The sequence below is a fragment of the Pogona vitticeps genome, chromosome 6 (assembly GCF_051106095.1).
Source record: "Pogona vitticeps strain Pit_001003342236 chromosome 6, PviZW2.1, whole genome shotgun sequence".
NCBI lineage: Eukaryota > Metazoa > Chordata > Lepidosauria > Squamata > Agamidae > Pogona > Pogona vitticeps.
This window is the reverse complement of record NC_135788.1, coordinates 68,362,204-68,381,529: the sequence shown is the minus strand read 5'-3', so window position 1 is coordinate 68,381,529 and position 19,326 is coordinate 68,362,204. Positions and strand designations below refer to the sequence as shown.

Sequence of the window (19,326 nt, the reverse complement as noted above, 5' to 3'; positions counted from 1 at the left end):
CCAAATTATTTAGGTGGCAGTATTTAAGATGGCTATGCATCATTTTCAGTATTATACGCTGCCGCAGCAACAACAACAACAACATGCTGTCAAATCAATTCGTACTTATGATTACCCTTTCCAAGGTTTTCTAGATATAAAGTGCTCAGAAGCAGTTCTTCTGGGGCTGTGCAGCTGGTTCTTCTCCCAGGAGGGATAGTGGGAAATTGAACTCCTAACTTTTGACTCTGCAGCCAGATACCTAACTCTCTGACCTATCTAGTATTTTAGCTACTGGAGAGTATAAGACTAAACCACTGAGCTATGAGCCTCTAACCAAAGGATGCAATTGCACTCATATCTGCTAATGGGCTGTCCACAGGTAAACAACTGGCCACTGTGTGAACATAATGCTGGACTAAGCTTTGATCTAATCCAGCATGGTTCTTTTATTAGACTCTCTTAAGTCCTGTCAAAATCCTAGTATGAGGGGGGGAAATAGCATCATTTAACCAATGCAGTTTAGCAGAAACAGAAGAGTATTTTAAAAAAGAAGTATTTAAAAAAATACTTAAAATACGAATCATGTAACTCAGGATTTAGAAATAAAAATTTTCAGAGCCAAACATAACAGCAGAATTTACTTATTTTACAGTCTGATTTCCTTATATTTGAAAACAGTATCAAGGTTGTCTATATTTTTGGAATAATAATTAAGGCATTCTACAGATCAACTCAGTTTTTAATTTAGAACAATTTATTATGTAATGTACTCGTAAGGCCAGATGATTTTATGAAGCAAGTGGTGTGGGGGAAGAAAGTAGTTTTAATTTGAAATCACAATGTTGTAATTTTGAAAGCCGCACTAACTCTCACACTTGTGCCCTCTACTGTATAAAGCAAGAAGGACATGAGGTGGGAGGGTGAATACTGTATATGTGTGCATGCTAAAAGCTGCAAATAAACCAGTGCTTAGAAAGGACCTTTTAGAAGTGATGGTTTGGGTGTTATTTGTTACTTTTTCAAAGTGATGCCTTGGTTAGTACTTTAGAATATCCAAGGCATTAGAAACACATTAACAACATGCTGATTTTTAGTTACATCATTACAATATTTCCAAAAATAAACTTATATTTACTAGTTACTAAGTTTATCAATTATTGGCTGAAATCCTGTTGCTTAGCATAGTAAGTTCGAAATAGGAGTACACCCACCAAATCAATTAGGAATCTGAAGAGGCCTAGTTAATACAGACTCTCTCTCTCTCTCCATATACAGTGGTGCCTCGCTTGACGATGTTAATCCATTCCAGCGGAATTGTTTTAAGCAAAATCGTCGTCAAACAAATTTTAAAAACCCATTGAAATGCACTGAAAACCCTTCAATGTGTTCCAATGGGCTAAATACCTCATGGTAAAGCGAAGATCCTCCATAGGGCGGCCATTTTCCGGTGCCTGTATAGCGAGGAATCTGTCCTAAAGCACAGTGGGGAGCCATTTTGCACAGCAGGTGGCCATTTTAGAGCAGGGAGCCGATCATCGTGAAGCGAATTTTTCCTATTAGAACATCATTTTGCGATCGCAAAAACCTCATTGTCAAGCAGTTTCGTCATTTAACGAGGTAATCGTTAAGCGAGGCACCTCTGTATTGCGAGAAGAGAGTTCAAGCGGCACATAGCTCTGCAGGAGAATGTAGAGTCGTCCCATGTTGGAGAATATGGAAATTCCCTGCTCCCATTTTCAACCCAATGAGGACACATCCTGGTGTGGGAGGGAACTGTGGCTCCTTAAGAGGCTGGGCATTTTTGATTTGTTTTATTTTTGCTGGAGACATTCAAAATAAAGGCATTCAAAATACAAGACGACGATTTTCGCAGAACAAATTAAAATTGTTTTGCGAGGCACCAATGTACAAGCTTCATGACCCCACAGGCACACAAGTAATAAGGCAACATAAGTCTGAGCATATATTTATTTAGTATTTGTACGTATTGTTACGTAGAAATTAAAGTGAACAAGTGCCTAGTTTAAATTTGTTAACATAAATTGCAAGGCTATAGTCCGGTCATGCTGACTGGTAAAATTTTTGACTGACTGGTGAGACATTCTAAAATTTTTCAAGCCCTGTATATATGTCTTAGCCTAACTGTAGCCATCATGCTGCTTTTGTTGCTGCATTATTAGGTTTCTGCTTACTAGACATAAACATAAAAGAGAAATGCCGTCTGCATTCCGTTTCTTGTAAGTAACTGGTCTAATGAAGAGTTTGTCCTTGAACTGATAAGAGATTTCGGTGTGTAACATGGAACCCAGGAAGGATGAATTATGGCCCGTTGCCTAGGCACCTGTAGCATTCCTTTCCCCCTCCTTCTCCACACCCTTTTGCCTCCCTCCTTTCAGGTTGAACTTACAACATGTGTACTCTATAATAAGGGGGGGGGCACTTCTTCTCTGCATGTGAAGTTTGCACTTATTTGCTTGCTTTCAGCTGAAAATAAACAAATATCTACTGGATCTCTCTTTCTCTTGCTGATTGATAAATGTGTTAGAGACAGAGAAAACCCAGGAATTAGTCCTGTGCCCTTCGTTTATTAGTTTTCGTACCCTTTAAATTGTTAGGTCAACTCCTTTGGACTTTACACAGATTCAACAGGCATGCTATATTAAGCAACAGGATTATAGCCACAAACTATTTACCATATTGGCTTTACTACTTATCTGATGATATTTCCCTGTTTTCTTTATCTGGAAAAGATCTAATAACCAAGAGAAGGAAATCTTAAGATAAATACCTGCTGAATTTTGGGCAAGTAAAAGAAGTTCAGAGGCATAAAATTAATGCAGAAACAAATGTTATCTTTAAAAATGGGGGCTTTGTATTCGTCCACCAGCATAGATGGCCAGCCCAATTAACACCCACCCCTAGAACCCGCTGGACCACTTACCGCTTGGCGCGCTTGGCCAATGTCATCTTCAGCATCCCAATTGTGGCAATAACCCGGCTGCTGCAACCATACCTCCTTGCTCACCCAGCCACTCCAGCCAGGGGGCAGAAGGAGGGGTCTCCCTGCTCAGTGGCGGAACAGCCAATGAGCAGGGAGGCAGGCCTGCAACAGCTGGGCTACTGCCGTGGCTGGGGTGCTGAAGATGACACCAGCCACACACGTCACATGGGAAGTGGTGCAGCAGGTTCCGGGGGTGGGTGCTAATTGGGCTGGTCACCTGTACCGATGGGCTTCATAGTTGTATACAACTATGAAGCCCCCATCTCTATCTTTACTAAATCAACAAGCCCTTTTATTCAATGTAAATGAAATTAATTCATACACCTTGAATTATTCCTAGAATTGTGTATTATTTCAAGAAATAGTGAAGTGTTTGCAAAGAATGCTCACTTTTTACAAATGTAAGAATATATATTAATATTTAAAGTAGACATTACCATGTCCAGTCTAATTTTTTTGTTTATGTAAAATATAAAATTATTTTTGTTAAACAGTGAATAGTCAAGAGTGGAAAATATTAGCATAAATACACTTTCTATAAAGAATCTGGTATCATATGTAAGAATTCCAGAACAAAATATTTTTGTGGTGAAATAGTATAAACAAACAGACAGTCAAAATGCAGTCTTCAAGTCTAGAGTTTCAGTGAGAGTGCAAATGACTGCCCATTTGGAAAACTCATCAGACACAAAAATAAGTATTAGTATACTAGGGACCTATTTCAGCAAGCAAAATGACCTTTCCCACCAGTGACTCAAATTCCAACTATTAGTCAGCACATTAGTGGAAACTATTGAGAATCCAAACAGAATCAGTTTACAAAGAAACTAGGACGGGTCAAAGGCTGCCATTAGCCCTCCAACAGCCGTGGTATTCCCAAGCTTTCTAAGTTTGCAGTCCTAAACATATTACTAGGAAGCAGGTGGGGCTTGCTTCCAGGCAAACATGTTCAGGAACAGTTTGTCACAAATTATTTCTTTCGAAACTAACACCAAATTACTAAATGGCCAGACTAAACTTCATTTCTTAAAATAACAGACAAGTTGACCCGTCTTTGAATGCTGATAAATCCAATCTTGAACAAAGAAATACCAACAGACTTTGTACATACTTAAGAACAGAACAAATATGTTTCATGCATTCAAGGCTTTCCTTTTTCCATGCTGACTGGAACAAGGTTCATAACAATTTAACCCAAACCTCTTTGCCGATTAGGAATTTCAAAGACAAGGAAAATAGTGGAAAATATTGGCACAAAAAAACTTTGGAACTCTTGCTAGAGGTTATTAATTTAATTTTACATTTCTTGTATTTATCTCCTGTTGTTCCGAATTATTTTTTAATATTGATTTGAAGGAAATATTTGGAATCAACAGTGTTATGCTGATGATTTACCACTGATGAAATCTTATAACTTAATTTTTTGTTAAATTAATATGAATTGAGTACAATTTTAAACTGTACTGTATTGATATTATTGTTCTATGCCTTTTTTTTGGTTAGCCACTTAATGGCATTTTACATTTTGAAATGAAGGTAAACAATATTTTCTTACTATATATTTTCTCTGCCATATTGCCAAACCCACAAGTGCAATGGGAAGTTTGAAAACTGACTTCTTATGTTAGCCTTCTGGAATTTAACCATGATATTGGCCAAAATCCGAGTAATTATGTTTGCATAGGGTGATGATGTCACTGGCTGGGAAAATTGCTTAAAGAATTCATGCTTCAATCCTGTGGGTAGCTCCATAGGACTGACTGTGGGCAAGTTGAGCAAATCGTGGAATTGGAGCAGGAACTTTTAAACTACCAACAATTTCTTCTATTGATGTAATCACCTTTATGGCAGTCTAATTTGCTCAACAGGATTTTGGTCATTGCTTTCTAACATTTTCCTAATTCCAACTGTGATACTGTTTTTGTACTTATTAGCTGTTAAGATTTTACTGATGTGGCTGGAGGCTATTTTTCAAATTACCTTGTACAATTTTGACTGCCTATGTCAGTGGTCTCAAACTCAATTTCATCTTGGGCCACATCGGCATTATGGTTGCCCTCAAAGGGCTGGTTGTATCTATAAGACTATATAAATGTATCTACTCTTTATCATATTAAATATAATCTTCATTTGATTATTACTGATTTTAGTAATAACACAAGTAATAACTAGCTCTGAAAGTAAATGTCTATGATCAATGTCTAGAAATAATGGCTATGGTTGACTGAGTAAGCGCCTGCATATTGTATACTGCACAGTAGCAGGCAACACTGCAATGGCCACATGAAACAGCCTGGTGGATCGGATTCGGCCTGTGGGTCTTGAGTTTGACATGTGGCCTATGTGCTATGGATTAATCATAAAAATCTAAAGCACAGCTTAGTGCACATCTCTTCACTGTTCAGAACTACACTATCCTGTTCATTATGAACAGGTCATTTTCTTCTATCCATACTATTACAGGCAGCAGCCGCTGAACACTCTTTGAGGCATTCTAACACTCACACAAATGTTTCAATTTGTTTAAGAAATCTATTGTAATATCTTCTTCAGCTTTTCCTATTAAAAGCTTTTTAAAACCAGATTTATGATGATATAAGTAAAGCAATGAAACGTATCAGTTTGCTTCACAGACCAAGAAGCAGGAGCGAAAGAGGTACAGCTAACTATAAATCTCAACTTCCCCCTCCCTAAATCTGTAATCTTATCACACCTTGCAATATTTAAGTTCAACCATGGTCTCATGAGATATATCAGCTAGCAAACCAAAGGTACAGATATCATTACTCCCTTAGGCACCAGTGCTCTGAAATTCTGGGGCAGTGATTACAGATTAAATGAAATGTGGTAAATTATTTCTACACCATGATGCGTATGTTTGTACTGTATCTGAAATACAAAACCATGATTAACGCAAGATAGTCTGGCATGATATCTGAACTCAGAAGTACATTCCACTGGAACTGTTACTGTCATTGTAAGATCACTAACTATTCTTATTTGACATAGTATGCAGTTTTACTACTACAGTACTTAATATCCTACTACTACTTAATAATATGAAAGTATGTAATTATGAACCTTACAAAGGAAGTCCAAATTCTTTCTCAAGTATTAGGACACTGTTCCTTGCTTATGTCACTTTATTCTTCATCTTTTACTGTGACATCACTGTTTCTATAGGACCTAGTATACAAATTTATACTGTAATAGGAAATAGACTTCAGATGCAAATGTGAAATATGCTAGCAAGTGAATTTTGATTTATAGCAACACTAGTAGGGTTTCTAAAATATGTGAAAACTTTCAGGAACGGTTTTACTAGTGCCAATCCCCCTGCAAGTTTCTATGGCCAGCAGGGATTTGCTCAGGTGTACTGAGTTCTTGTATGACACTCTGTTCATGACATTACACTGGTTCTCTCAGATGTATATACAAAGAGGTAAATCAAATATATATGCTACTATTAATTATTCTACTTTGGACCGCGACAGAAATTGGTATCTTCAGAATTTAAATAGTACAAGGAAGGCTCTGGCATGGAAAATGGCTGAAGACTTAACTAAATGGACAAACTGTTATAGTGCCTTTACTAATAAGAGCGAGTTGGTTCTGGGCTCCTTGTACACTCACATATTTATCTAGAGGTACTGTGGTGGTGGTGGTATGGTGTGCCATCAAGTCACTTCCAACGTATTTACAGTATTTATCATTTGAATTTAATTTCCCACTAAGGCACTCTTGCTAAGAAAGCACCCATGTTGTTCTGGCCTGAGGTAGTTTTCCATATGGCATCACCACTAGCCTATGAAGAAATGGGAAGGGATTCTTGGATATAACTGTGCAGATTAGCTAAGATATCCACAATTATACACCAAATAGGTTATTCCCCAGCCTACCTCTATTATTAAAATATGATATGACACTGACATCCAGACCTCTATAACATCTGTAATTAGTTGCCACTCTAATAGGATATACAAAGGCTTTTCCTTGCCTTTTGGAAAGGTGCCCTGTATTTGTCCCTCATTAGGTCACATGAGCTGAGACAACAGTTAACTAAATACAGATTAAACTCATTGCAGTTGAAAGAGATTCAGGGATGTTACATGGACCAATGTGGTACAAGCAGATGCTCTATGATAGAGGAAATGATACATTTTCTAACAGAGCCTCACTCTTAACTGAAAGCAGAACATGAGTGGCAGGAAAAAGTTAACAGTGACAGTGGGCTACCCCTTACATCTTACCAAATACATCTGTTCCTTGACCTGCATAAGTGTGAACAAAACCATCCGCCTCAATTCACACGCCTAAACAACTAAACAACAAAAAAAGTTCTCTGCGGAGCTCAAATAAACATTGCTTTAATCAGATTTGCGTTCACAGTTTAGAAATAACTTTCACATGCATTTTCCAGTCTGGTGATCCCACCCCCTATCCCACGACAAAATGAAACGTTCACATCCCTCTTCGTAGCTGTCCCAGGCACTGGTCGCTACGTGCTCTTAAGCGGGGACCAATTTACAACGAGCCTCCCAAGATAAATCATTCAGGGGACGACGTTACTAGTTTCACTCCAATTCGTAAATTTCTATGGCCGACCCGCAATCCGAACCCAAGTTTCCCGAGTCCTCGTCCAGCCCTCTACCCCTGACACCACACTGCCGGCTCGCAGCCCCCCCCCCCGTTCAGGCGCGCCCAATCGCAGACACTGCGAGTCGACTCGCTTTCGACCACACAGCCCCCGAGTCCCGAGAAGGCGCGCCTACCATCTCTATGATCTTGGTCTTCCGGCCCGTCTTCTTCTTGACGGTGAAGATGTACTGGGCCAGGACCACCCCTCCGACGAGGGCGCACACGCTGGCGCTGGCCACCGCTCCCATCTTCGCAACAGCACTCTTGTCCATGCCGGCGGGCACGCGCCTCGGGGGCGGCGGCGGCGGGGGCGCGCAAGAGGAGCCGAGGCCAAGTTCGGCCAGATTTCGGAAGCGGACGAGGCGGAGCTCTTCCTCCCCCGAGGGACCGGCCTCTCTCGCCGGCTCTCCCCACCACCCTCTCGCCGTCAGAAAGGAAGCGCCGGGGCTCCCGCTCCTACCGCCTCAGCCCTTCCCTCCCGCCCATCTCCCGCGAGGCGACGCGTAGCGCCAACCGCCGCCCAACCAGCCGAACCGCGGCTGTTCCGAAAACCCCCGACCTCGCTCGCTCGCTCTCGGACGAACAAGGACGGGCCTTAGGTAGGGAGCGGCTGGTCAAGTGGGAGGGAGAAACCACTCTAACCAGCCGTGAGTGGAGGTGGTCCGCCCCTTTTAGAAAACCCCCCATCACCACCCCTTCTTTAGGCAGCCTGTATACATTCAGCAGAAGCGAACCTGCTTTCCAATGCGGGGAGGAACATCTCAAAAATAACCCCACCAATGAGAAAAGGATGACCTTTAACTGCACTGACACTCCGCTGCCAATCCTGTGAAAAATAGTACAACCCAATCCGCTGCGAGTTTACCGACGCTTACCTTTTTTTACCAAGACTACAACTCCCAGGATGCGCCGCGTGGACTAAACTGCCGCCTCCTTCCCGAAGCGTCCCGGGTTGAGAACGGAAGAGGGCGGAGCCGACGCTGGCTTTTGGGGCGCCATGACAACGGGAGCAAAAATGGCGGCGAGGGCAAGCGCGAGCATGTTGCCCGTCGCTTTCGTTCGCCCTTGTAGCCCATAGACGGAAAGGACTGTTTTAGGTACCTTCTCCGAGAAGGCGTCCTATAGTGTTTGTTCTGGTCTCTGCTGTTTTATCTTCCCTCGTGGGCTCTCTGCAGCGGTGTCGCCGAAGGAGGGCGCTTTTGCCAGGGACCCGCACGCCTTGCCTCGGTGCCTAGCAGATCGCCCCATCCCTCGAAGCCCGTGTGCAGCAGAGGAGAGGTTGGCAGGAGGCTGTTTTCTTCGCGGTCTCCGCGCACCCTCAAGCTTTGTTGAACGGGCTGCTGCAGGTTGGGCGAGGAGACCGGCACAGGGGAGAAATAAAACGCTTTATCTGTTCCTGAGGGGAGCTGGGTGAGTAGAGTGGGGAGCGCGGTCGCGTGCGTTGGCCAGTGAAAAGTAGGCGCGGTGCCACATTGTAGACGTCGACCGCTGGGCGCGGAGGGGGGCAGGTGTTCCGTCAAGTTAGCTCCCTCAATTTTAGTGGGGTTTAATCCCAAAGAAAGTGGTAACACGGGTGCAGGCTTGTAGTCCGATCCTGTGAATTTCTGGCCAGTGAAAAGTACCAGCTTGGTTAACTGTGTTTACATGTAACAGTGCACAGAGTTGCCATCGTAGCTTTGCCGCTCTGTGCCTGTTTAGTGGGCAGAAGTCCCGCTGGGTTCGGTGGCAATTTGCAGCAAAACATGTTCACACACACGCTTCTGCTGTGAGGATAAGCAAGTACACTGAGAACAAGTGTTTTTTATGGATTACATTAGTGTACTCACCTGTTCCCTTTTTATTTTCAAAATCAATATGTAACTCATTGTTGTGAAGAATTTTACTTGGAATTTCTTAACAGTTTGAAGAAGCTTCTATCTTAAATTGCCAGTTAAGTAGATTCTGTAAAGATTATTTGTCTAAAGAAATATATTGTGATTTGAATGAAAATATTGCAACAGAATCCTGAGAGAAATCACCCTGGAAGTCCTTTTTGCTGTGCAAGTACTGATGAAGAGTGCACTTGTGTATGTAGAGTGTGTGCTTAAAATATTTGCATTAGCATAGATAAGACAAGGATTATTGAATCTTCTCTTTGCCATGTTCCAGATAGCAGCAGGCAGGTATTAGAGCGACTGATTTGGGTCATGCTGGATTGAGGTCCTTAGCTTGTATCACAAGGGCAACTTCAAGATGATTACAGTAGTGAATTGGATATCTGTCTGTTGATTATTGTGTTTCTCCATTGTTTAGGGCGATTGACAGGAATAAGAATTATGTGCCAGTTGTTGTTTATATATTACGAATGGTAACTGCACAGTAAAAATCAGTTATGCCCTCTTCCATGACATTCTGTCACATTTTCCTAAATATAGTTTGCCTGTTTGTAAACCTTAAGATTCCCCCAAAGTTTTTAGATATCTCTGTCTTGTGTGATGGTGGTGATTTTTTGTTACATGGGCGATGGTACTCACACTATGAACACAGGAAACGGGAGGAATAAAGATCATACCATCAGTGTGAAGAGAACTAAATAGCTCAGTACAGAAGGAGAAAGCACATTTGTAAGATATGGCTTGTAGATATACAGTATCTTTCTAACTGCTTCCCTTTATGACATGTCCAGTCATATGCCAAAGAGCTCTCTGAATGTTCAGAAACAGGTTTTCAAAAGATGTGATGTATTGCAGTACGGAGTGTAAGACCCCTTGCATAAACAGAACTCTGCACATGACCCTTTGGATCCTGACTTGCAGACTAATATTTGAAAAATATAGTTCCTTGTGCTTTGCAGAACACTGGAGTAGGTTGATGAGAGTGGTTGTTTTGCTGGTCCCACTGAGAGAGGAAAATGGGTTATAGATTAACTGACACAATTACAGTGGCCACTCATGGTCCATTGGTACTACAGCATCCCTCCCTTACATTTGATAAATACAGATGTGGCCATATTTGTTTTGTTCATGCTTTAGGGATAGAAATAATAATATCTTTAGGTTTTTTTTTTGCTGGCATATGTTTGTCATATGTGTTGCTTTGTTTTTGTTTTTAAAGAGCTTGGGCCAATTAGGATTAACACTAAAGCATTCATGCTGATGATTCATTGCCTTTAATCTTATTGAAATATCTATAAGGCTTTTATAATTTGCTGTGACTACTTGTTGCTATTTGATGAGATTCCAGGATGGGTCTTGGGCATGTGCTGGTCAGGTGCCCAGTTGTGTGACTGAGAGGTGCTCCAGCACCTCCTCAATTAGCCACAATTAGCCATAGCAAGTTACTCAAATCAATTTGATATTTAAATTCTCTGAAGTTTTGAAAAGTGGTTTCTGCCATGGCCTGGAGTGGGAACTCCTAATGTTGCATGGACTGACAGTGCTAGATTGCCCTCTTGTTTTCTACCTCTATGTTACGGTAGCAGCAGCTGCATTTCATTTTGAATTCTGTAAGGCTTCGGTGTCCATCTAGTACATCATTGTACAATCTATTTATTCAAGGAAAAGAGCACTATGAAGGCTGAGCAAGATGAGCAGCCACTACCATTATTTAGAAGAGTGTTTAGAATTGAGATACAGGTACTCTTATCTAGGCTATATTGCATGGATGTTAATTCCAATTTCTATTTAAGTTTTACATCTGTCATTTCCCCCCATTAGGGAAGAAAGAGAATGTCTTTATTTAAAACCAGAGAGTGGTGGTCTACAGTAGTTGGCAACAAAGAAGAATTTGATCAGGGATGCTTATGTGTTTCAAATGTTGACAACAGCTGCAGTGCACAAGGTAAATGGAAGTGTTTAAATTTGAAGTTTGATTATTCTTATTGTATAACATTCCTTTCAGCCCATGGGTCAAATGGCATTTAATTAGGTAAATGCTGTAATTTCAAGTACTGTATATTTAGTGGGGAGAATAGCCTAATGAGGTTGGAGAGATTTTATTTTGAGTAAACATGTGCAACTTGGCTGTGTCTTATTTCTGTTCAGAAGTAACGCCAACTGAGTTCAGTGGAAGTTACTTTCCGGTAAGTGTGCTTCTGACTGCATTCTTAGAGCTTCATCTTATATAGATATGGCAGAACAGCATGGGATAACTTGCTTAAGCTTCACTTTAATTTCTCAATATATTTTTTTCAGATAAAATAATTGTGGGCAGTTATATGGGATTTCTTAGAATCTATAATCCCCATCCTATAAAGCCTGGAGATGCTATGCAAGCTGAAGATTTGCTCTTGGAAGTGCAATTAAGTGAGCCAGTACTGCAAGTGGAAGTAGGAAAATTTGTTTCGTAAGTAAATGATCAGTGTTGTTGTAAATGATCATGCTAATTAGGAGACTTGGGTTGAGCGTGCTTATTGCTGCAGCCAGCTTGCTTCCCTAAAGACATATCAGATGTATCTTATGAAATGTCTTGAGTTTTATTATACCAATTATGTATGTATGAATCTACAAATGCTGGTAGTTCATTCCTTGAAACCGCTCTAAAATTGTATGTTTCTGATGTGAATTTAGGTAAGATAAATACTATAAAAATGATGTGTGAGGAATAGCATAAATGTTTTTAGCTTTTATCAGGGTTATCCACAAATTCTTTTACTGAAATCCTTCCTGTGTCATCCCTGGGTACCATGGGATGCTGCCACCCTTCATGTTTGCAGTGGAGAATAAGTTATCCATACATTATTTGTTTCCAAGGTAGAGCTGGCTTCTGCCAGAGTGGGAGCCTGATTCTACAGAGTGTCCCAGTGCATCCATTTCCCCCCCTCAAAACATGAAATGCTAGAGGAAGGAATATCATTCTAAAGAGAGTGAAAAGCTGTGTATCTTTTATCTGAGAGCAGAGTAAGCTCCTGCTGGAGTGGGAGCCTGATTCTACTGCGGCTCTCTCAGCACATCTGTTTCCCCCCCACAAAATATGAAATGCTGGAGGAAAGAATATCTGAGGAGAGTAACAACCTGTTTATCTTTTATCCCCAGCAGAATTGTAGGGAAAAGTGCAAAGTTAAGGTTACCCTCCTTCCAATGAGTTTGAGGAACTTCACTGGGCTTGGAGGGAAGTTTTCACTTTGATACTTTTCCAACTATTGAGCAAGTACAGTGGTGCCTCGCTTAACGAGTGCACCGTTTTACGACGAATCCGCATAGCGACACGTTTTTTGCGATCGCTAATGTGATCGCATTGCGATGTTTCAGATAGGGAAAACATCGCATTGCGATGATCGGTAAGCGTTACAAACAGCTGATCGGCGGTTCCAAAATGGTTGCCGGGTCAACAAAATGGCCGCCCACAGCGTTTTCGCGCCCTGCCCTCGCTTACCGCGAAAATGGCGGCCGGATGGAGGATTCCCCGCATAGTGGTGAGTTTTTCCTCAATAGGAATGCATTAAACGGAGTTTAATGCGTTCCTTTTTGTCCCCCCCCCCCCGCATAGCGACGAATCCGGATAGCGACGTTAATCCTGGAATGGATTAACATTGCTATGCGGGGCACCACTGTATCACTGAGATAGGAGTGAAGTTAATGCCTCTTTTCTACCCAACAATCTGTGCAGAATTGTTGGAGGAAGGCTCTAGTTTCACTCTTATTCCAATTGTATTGTTTGATATTGCTGAGATGGGAGCAAAACTAACATTTTCACTTCCCCTGTGTGTGTTTCTGAGACCATGTAAGGCTGTGGCTGGTTTCCTTGGCTACCAGAAGTTGCCCACTCTCTCTTACATTATCAGGTTGATCTTCAGTTTAGACATAAATATAAGCTTGTGGACTTCCACATTCTTGGAAGATCACACACTGATCTAATCTCCCATTTTATTTAATAATTGTTTGCCATAATGGTTGATGAACATCTTTAGTATACAAAAGCAAATTGTGGTAGTGAAGCAAACAAAACTAAAAGTGTTACTGCAGCTTCTGCTCTCTGCATTTACTTGCTCCTGTTTGCTGACCCTTTAAAATTTTCTTTGCAACTATTTTCCTTCATTCTGTCATGAAGAAGCATATGGGTCTTTAATCTTTTCATGATTCTCCAAACTGTGGTGGCTAAACCAAGTAAAAAACTGAACATTTAAAATTGCCATGGATAGACTTGTGTTTGTAAGGGTGCTTAAATATTAAGATAGTTCTTGATAAATTCTGAAGTAATTACACTGCAGCTAATGTAGATGAAATTGCAAGCTTTTGATTTTTTTTCTTACAAACAAAACATTGCATGTTTGTGAGAGTTCTCAATGTGTAACTACATGTTTGGTAGAATGATGAAAACATATACAGTGGAACCTCTACTTAAGAACATCCCTAAATACGAACATTTCAACTTACAAACAGCTCTGTTTGCAAAATTTTGCTTCTACTTGCGAACGGAGCTTCAACGTATGAATGAAAAAAACATGGGGGAGGCAGGGAAAGTGCGAAATTTGAACTTTCAGTTAACCGTTGGCTAGCGAAGAGGTTGCTTTTCTGCTACCTCGCTCGTCCAAACGGTTAGAGAGTGGATAGGGAGAAAGTCTTCAGACTGCCTGGTACTGCCTGGTATTGCCTGGTACTGCTTGGTACTGTACTGTACGGACTGTGTGTTTTGGGCTTTTTTTTTAAAAAGAGAGAGACTGCCTGTTCTGGGTGAGTACACTGTATTTACTGTTTTTACTTTTTGCAGCTTGGTGGGGGGTAGGTAGGGCTAGGTGCGGGATTTCTGTGCTCTGATGGGTCTTGCAGTGTAGATTTTAGTTTTAAAATGTGTGTGGTTAAAATGTGGCTCTAAAGTCTGTTTTAAAGTCAGAAAATATTCTGTGAGTGGCTCTGGTGGTTGTAGATGCAGGCAGGCAGGCTTTAAAATGGAGTTTAGACTCAAGTCCCCCCTCCCCCGTCTCTTTTTGTGATGAGGAGTTCTGTGCTGGAATAATGGTTGCTGATTGTTGGTGCAAGCAGGCTTTAAAATGGAGTTTAGACTCAAGTCTCTACCCCACCCCCTCTCTTGTTTAGACTCCACAGTCTTTTTTCTTAAAATGAGAAAATATTCTGTGAGGGGCTGTGCTGGCTGTTGATGCAGGCAGACTGTAAAATGCAGTTTAGATTCTCTTTTTGTGATGAGGAGTTCTGTGTTGGAATAATGCTTGCTGGATTCTGTGGCTTTTTAAAAGGTGTTCTGCCTTTTTTTTTTTAACGTAAAAGGTGCTTGAATTTCTTTAAAAGGTGCTTGCTTTTAAAGGTGGTGTGTTTGTGTTGTGTGTTCCCTCCCCCTCCCTCCTTTCCTGCCCTTTTTTTGACCTAAGTTCATCTTAGGTCAAATTTTCACCCTAATGGTAGAGGACGGATTAACGGGCTTCGCATTAATTCCTATGGGAACTAATGCTTCAACTTATGAACGGCGGCTCTGCATAAGAACCAAAAACAGCCAGAACGGATTAATTGGTTTTCAGTGTATTCCTATGGGAAATTTTGCTTCTACTTACGAACGTTTCAACTAACGAACATCTTCTGGGACAGATTTAGTTCGCAAGTAGAGGTTCCACTGTATGTCTTCATTTATGTATCCTCTTTTTCCTTGTGACAGGAGAATTGCTTTTCATATACTTCATATAAGAGTATATGAGATTATGTACACCTCATGTTTGCAAAAACATACCTTTGGAAGAGCTTTAAAGGCTTAGAAACACTTATAAACTTAAAGTGTCATATGTTTGTAAGCTTGTTCAGTGACATGTTCTTATCAAAGTTAAATACATTAGAAGTATCACTACCTTATTTGTTTTATAGTGATGCATTCTCATATTTTATTTCCTTGTTCTTTCTTGGCAGTGGTACAGAACTACTTCATTTGGCTGTATTGCACTCCAAAAAACTATGTGTATATGCTGTCTCAGGTAACTTAAAAATCTTCTGATGCATTTTGTCTTTTTTCACATGAATAAAATATAGTACATTTTGCTATAGATACATTGATCGGAAGTCAGTTTAGATGCTATAAAACTTTAAGTAATATTCAAATGATTCTTGCCCCCCTTACTACTGCTTCTATCCCAGTGTTATTGAAAAATGACTTTCAAATATTTGAAACAAATAGCACTACTTTTAAAGAAGCATTTGGTTTACCTTTTCTGTGCCTGAAAAGACGTTTCAAATGCTATTAATTTACAGTACCTTGGAAAACATTTTGGTAGGCCATTTTTGCTAATTTATTTATTTGATTTATACGCTGCCTATCTGGACTATCAGTCCACTCTAAGTAACAATAATGTTGTTATACTGTTGTGTTTTTATACCAGTGTAACATGGTTAGTTTAAACCTAAGCTGTTAATTGCTGCAAATTAAGCAATTAATTTAGCATTTGCTGTTAGGCTCTGAGTAGTGTGATTTGGCATGCTAGAGTAAATCCCTATGTTAATTTTGTAACTTGCAGCAATTTGCCACAGAGATGTATGCTATTTGTATTATGACAGTGGCTCTAACTGATAGGATTATGGCCATTTTCTTATAATAATAAAAAGTGTAGGATACTATTATTCATTCATTTATACTACAGCATAGGTCAGGGAACAGGGATAAATTACCCCAAATTGGGTAAAAGTGAAAATCCTGGGGGTAATGAGCAGAGTGCTACCCCCTCCCTCCCTCCCTCTGCAGCCAAAGCTTCAAATTGTAAGCCACCTCTCCCTGTTACTTCCTTCCTTCTAGATCAGAGATAAGCCTCCCTAATTGGTTACAGCTGGAGATTAGCTCCAGGCAATCAATCAATCGAGGCTTCTGAATAACTGCTTCCCCTGGAAATGACTGCAAACAAGCAGGAGGATAGAGAGGATCAAGGAGCAAGCAAGGGAAAGGAGGGAAGAAAGGTGCGAGAGACCGAGGACTTCATCAAGCTTATTTAAATGTACAAAATGGAGGGAGGGAGGAAATGGATGGTGGGTGGGTGGGTGGATGGATATGTGTGTGCGTGTGTGTGTGTGTGTGAGAGAGAGAGTGACAGAGACTGGCTCAAAACTGTGAAAATGAACAGGCAGACAAGCAAAAGAAATTGAATTAAGGCAGGGGGAAGGGTGGCTTTTTAAGGTGCTGTTTGGGTTTATCATTGCTTTCCTTCCAAGAAGCAGGCATCTTTTAATTTCGTGGCTGCTGTCACCCTCTGCAGTGATCATGGAGCCCAAGAAAGTAAAATCTGTCATTGCCTCCATATCTTCCCCTTCTATTTGCCAGCAGGTGATGGGACCAGTGGCCATGATCTTAGTTTTTTTGATGTTGAGCTGCAGACCATTTTTTGCACTCTACTCTTTCACCCTCATTAAGAGCTTCTTTAAGTCCTCCTCGCTTTCTGCCATGCTTTTGCGTAATCAATGAAGCAGAAGTAGATGTTTTTCTGGAACTCTCTGGCTGTCTCCATAATCCAGTGCATATTAGCAATTTGGTCTCTAGTTCCTCTGCCCCTTCGAAATCCAGCTTGTACTTCTGGGAGTTCTCGGTCCCCATACTGCTGAAGCCTACCTTGTAGGATTTTGAGCATAACCTTGCTAGCGTGTGAAATGAGTGCTATTGTATGGTAGTTAGAGCTTTCTTTTGTACTTCCCTTCTTTGGGATTGGGATGTACACTGATCTTTTCCAATCCTCTGGCCACTGCTGAGTTTTCCATTGATGATGATAAAAAAAAAGCACACTGGACCTTTGATATTGGGTTGTGGCACCAGGATGGGTGACATGGCTTTTAGCCCGGTTTGTTCCTTTTTGCACACCACACATAGAATGATTAAAGTGGTAGGGAAAGCCCCCTCCCCAATTTTGCATTGGCTGTCTCTAACAAGCATGTCATTGCTAGCACCATTCTGGCAGCCACTGATGATGATTAAATCGTCTGGGAGCTAGCAAAAAATTAATGCAACTTGCTAGGCACGTTGGACACCTTACTACTCCCTATACCACACCATGGCTGGAGTGCATTGTGTTCCAGCAAAAATAGTGCACATCTTTATCAAATTTGGTGCATCCTGCTAGTTCGGTACACAGCCTGTCTAGATTCAGTAATATTTGTAATTCAAATAATGTATGATTTCCTTCCTTTCGAATCAAGGGGGTAATGTCAGCGTATATAAATTTTTTTGGGGGGGGTAAAAGGTAAAAAAGTTCCCTGACCCCTGTACTACAGGAACCTAGTGGATATTAAACTGGGGACTCAAAAGATTAGAAAGTTCAGTTCCCTGATTTGAATGTGAAAGAAACTTGTAGCTAGTCAGGTAAAGGATAGAAAAGCAAATTCTTATGTAACAATGAAGAATTAAGTAATATATTGATAATGTTCTAGGCTGAAACTGGTTGAAATAAGTTTAAAAAGGCAAATTGTTCTGATAATGGAGGATGGGAACACGGGGCAATGGCATATTTGAAACCTGGAATAGTTTTATCCCACAAGCTGGATATAAGCCAAGAGTGCAATGCGGCTGCAAAAAGTGCAAATGCTGTTTTAGTTGTGTTAACAGAAGTATAGTCTCAAAATCTCACTGAACAATCTCTTAGGCCTAATCCTGAGCATTGTGCCCACTTTTAGACATTGCACGTTAAGAAGGGTGAAGCAAATTGGAACAGGCTCTGAGGAGGGCAACAAGTGTGATCAAGGGACTGGAAACCAAGCCCTATGAGGGAAAACTGAAAGATCTGGGCATGTTTAGCTTTGAGAAAAGTCTGAGGGGAGATAGGATAGCACTCTTCAAATACTTGAAAGGTTGTCATACAGAGGAGGGATAGCATCTGTTCTCAGTCATTCCAGAGTGCAGGGCTTGTAATAATGGCCCAAGTTATAAGAAGCCACATTTCAGCTGAACATCAAGAACAACTGGGAACATCTGATCCTCCAAATGTTGTTCAATTGGAATCTCATCATTCTGTGTCATTGGCTATAATATCAGGACTGTTAAGTGTCTGTTGTCTAGCATCTGAAGGTCATACATTCTCATTTTCTGCTCTAGAGAAATCTTTCCCAATATATTATTAAGAATGTGGTGGTGATTGTTAGTTTACATTTAATCATCTGAATTTTCTACTTTGAGTGCTCTCTTGCTCTGTCATCCGCGTTTTTTGCTCAGTACAGTTGTGTCACATGTACAAACACAAACAAATCTCATTCTTTGATAAGAATGAAATGGGAAGGAGTTCTGTAGTTGTAAGACAGATAGCAGCAGACTGTGAATGTTTGTGCTTTAAACGCTTTGCGTGCAGCATTTGGAAAGGATCCCTATGGCCAACTGAAATATTCTGTTGTTGTACAAGTCAATGAGGCCATCAATACAGTTGATAGCTCATGGAAGTCTTTAGAATAATAATATGGGACACTCCTCTGAGACTGCATCATGTCCTAATTCAGGGATGGGGATTAGGATATGATACTACACTTTGTGAAAGCTGTTGGCATGTTAAAAATTAACTTGGAGAGCAAAAGTAGACTGATGAAGTTATTGATGAAACTTTATCTCCATCTGCAGCGGGGATGGGTAATTGTGGGCCTCCAGATGTTAGACTCTAGTTCACCTTAGTTTCTGCCATCATGTCCAGTGGTCATATGTGATCAGAGTAGGATTCCGACAATAACTGGAGGGCTACAGGTTGCCCATTCTCAATCTACAGGGAGACTTTCATATACGTATGGACATACAGTATGGACTTTTTTCATCTCTGTTGTGATAGATAAGAA

At 40.8% G+C, this 19,326-nt stretch overlaps 2 protein-coding genes across 9 annotated transcripts in view; one reads left to right on the top strand and one right to left on the bottom strand.

Annotated features, from left to right (window-relative positions):
* The window catches only part of NT5C3A (5'-nucleotidase, cytosolic IIIA), a 33,792-nt gene extending 25,236 nt beyond the window's left edge, over positions 1-8,556 (bottom strand). The window contains exon 1 of one of the 4 annotated variants that reach the window (XM_078377492.1): positions 8,497-8,556. Coding sequence is in view for 1 of the 4 variants with exons in the window: in XM_020811269.3 (XP_020666928.1) it covers positions 7,756-7,893 (138 nt within the window). In the remaining 3 variants the exon portion in view is untranslated. Of the gene's footprint in view, positions 1-7,511; positions 7,656-7,755; positions 8,062-8,496 lie in introns of those variants that run through there. The other 3 variants (XM_020811269.3, XM_020811266.3, XM_078377493.1) reach the window with 3 other exon arrangements.
* The window catches only part of BBS9 (Bardet-Biedl syndrome 9), a 381,302-nt gene continuing 370,461 nt past the window's right edge, over positions 8,486-19,326 (top strand). For 4 of the 5 annotated variants that reach the window (XM_073003801.2, XM_073003799.2, XM_073003800.2 and 1 more), the window contains exons 1-4: positions 8,486-9,031; positions 11,317-11,440; positions 11,794-11,944; positions 15,451-15,515. In XM_073003801.2, the coding sequence (XP_072859902.1) occupies positions 11,329-11,440; positions 11,794-11,944; positions 15,451-15,515 (328 nt within the window). In that variant the 5' untranslated portion in view covers positions 8,486-9,031; positions 11,317-11,328. Of the gene's footprint in view, positions 9,032-11,316; positions 11,441-11,793; positions 11,945-15,450; positions 15,516-16,327; positions 16,486-19,326 lie in introns of those variants that run through there. The other variant, XM_073003802.2, reaches the window with a different exon arrangement.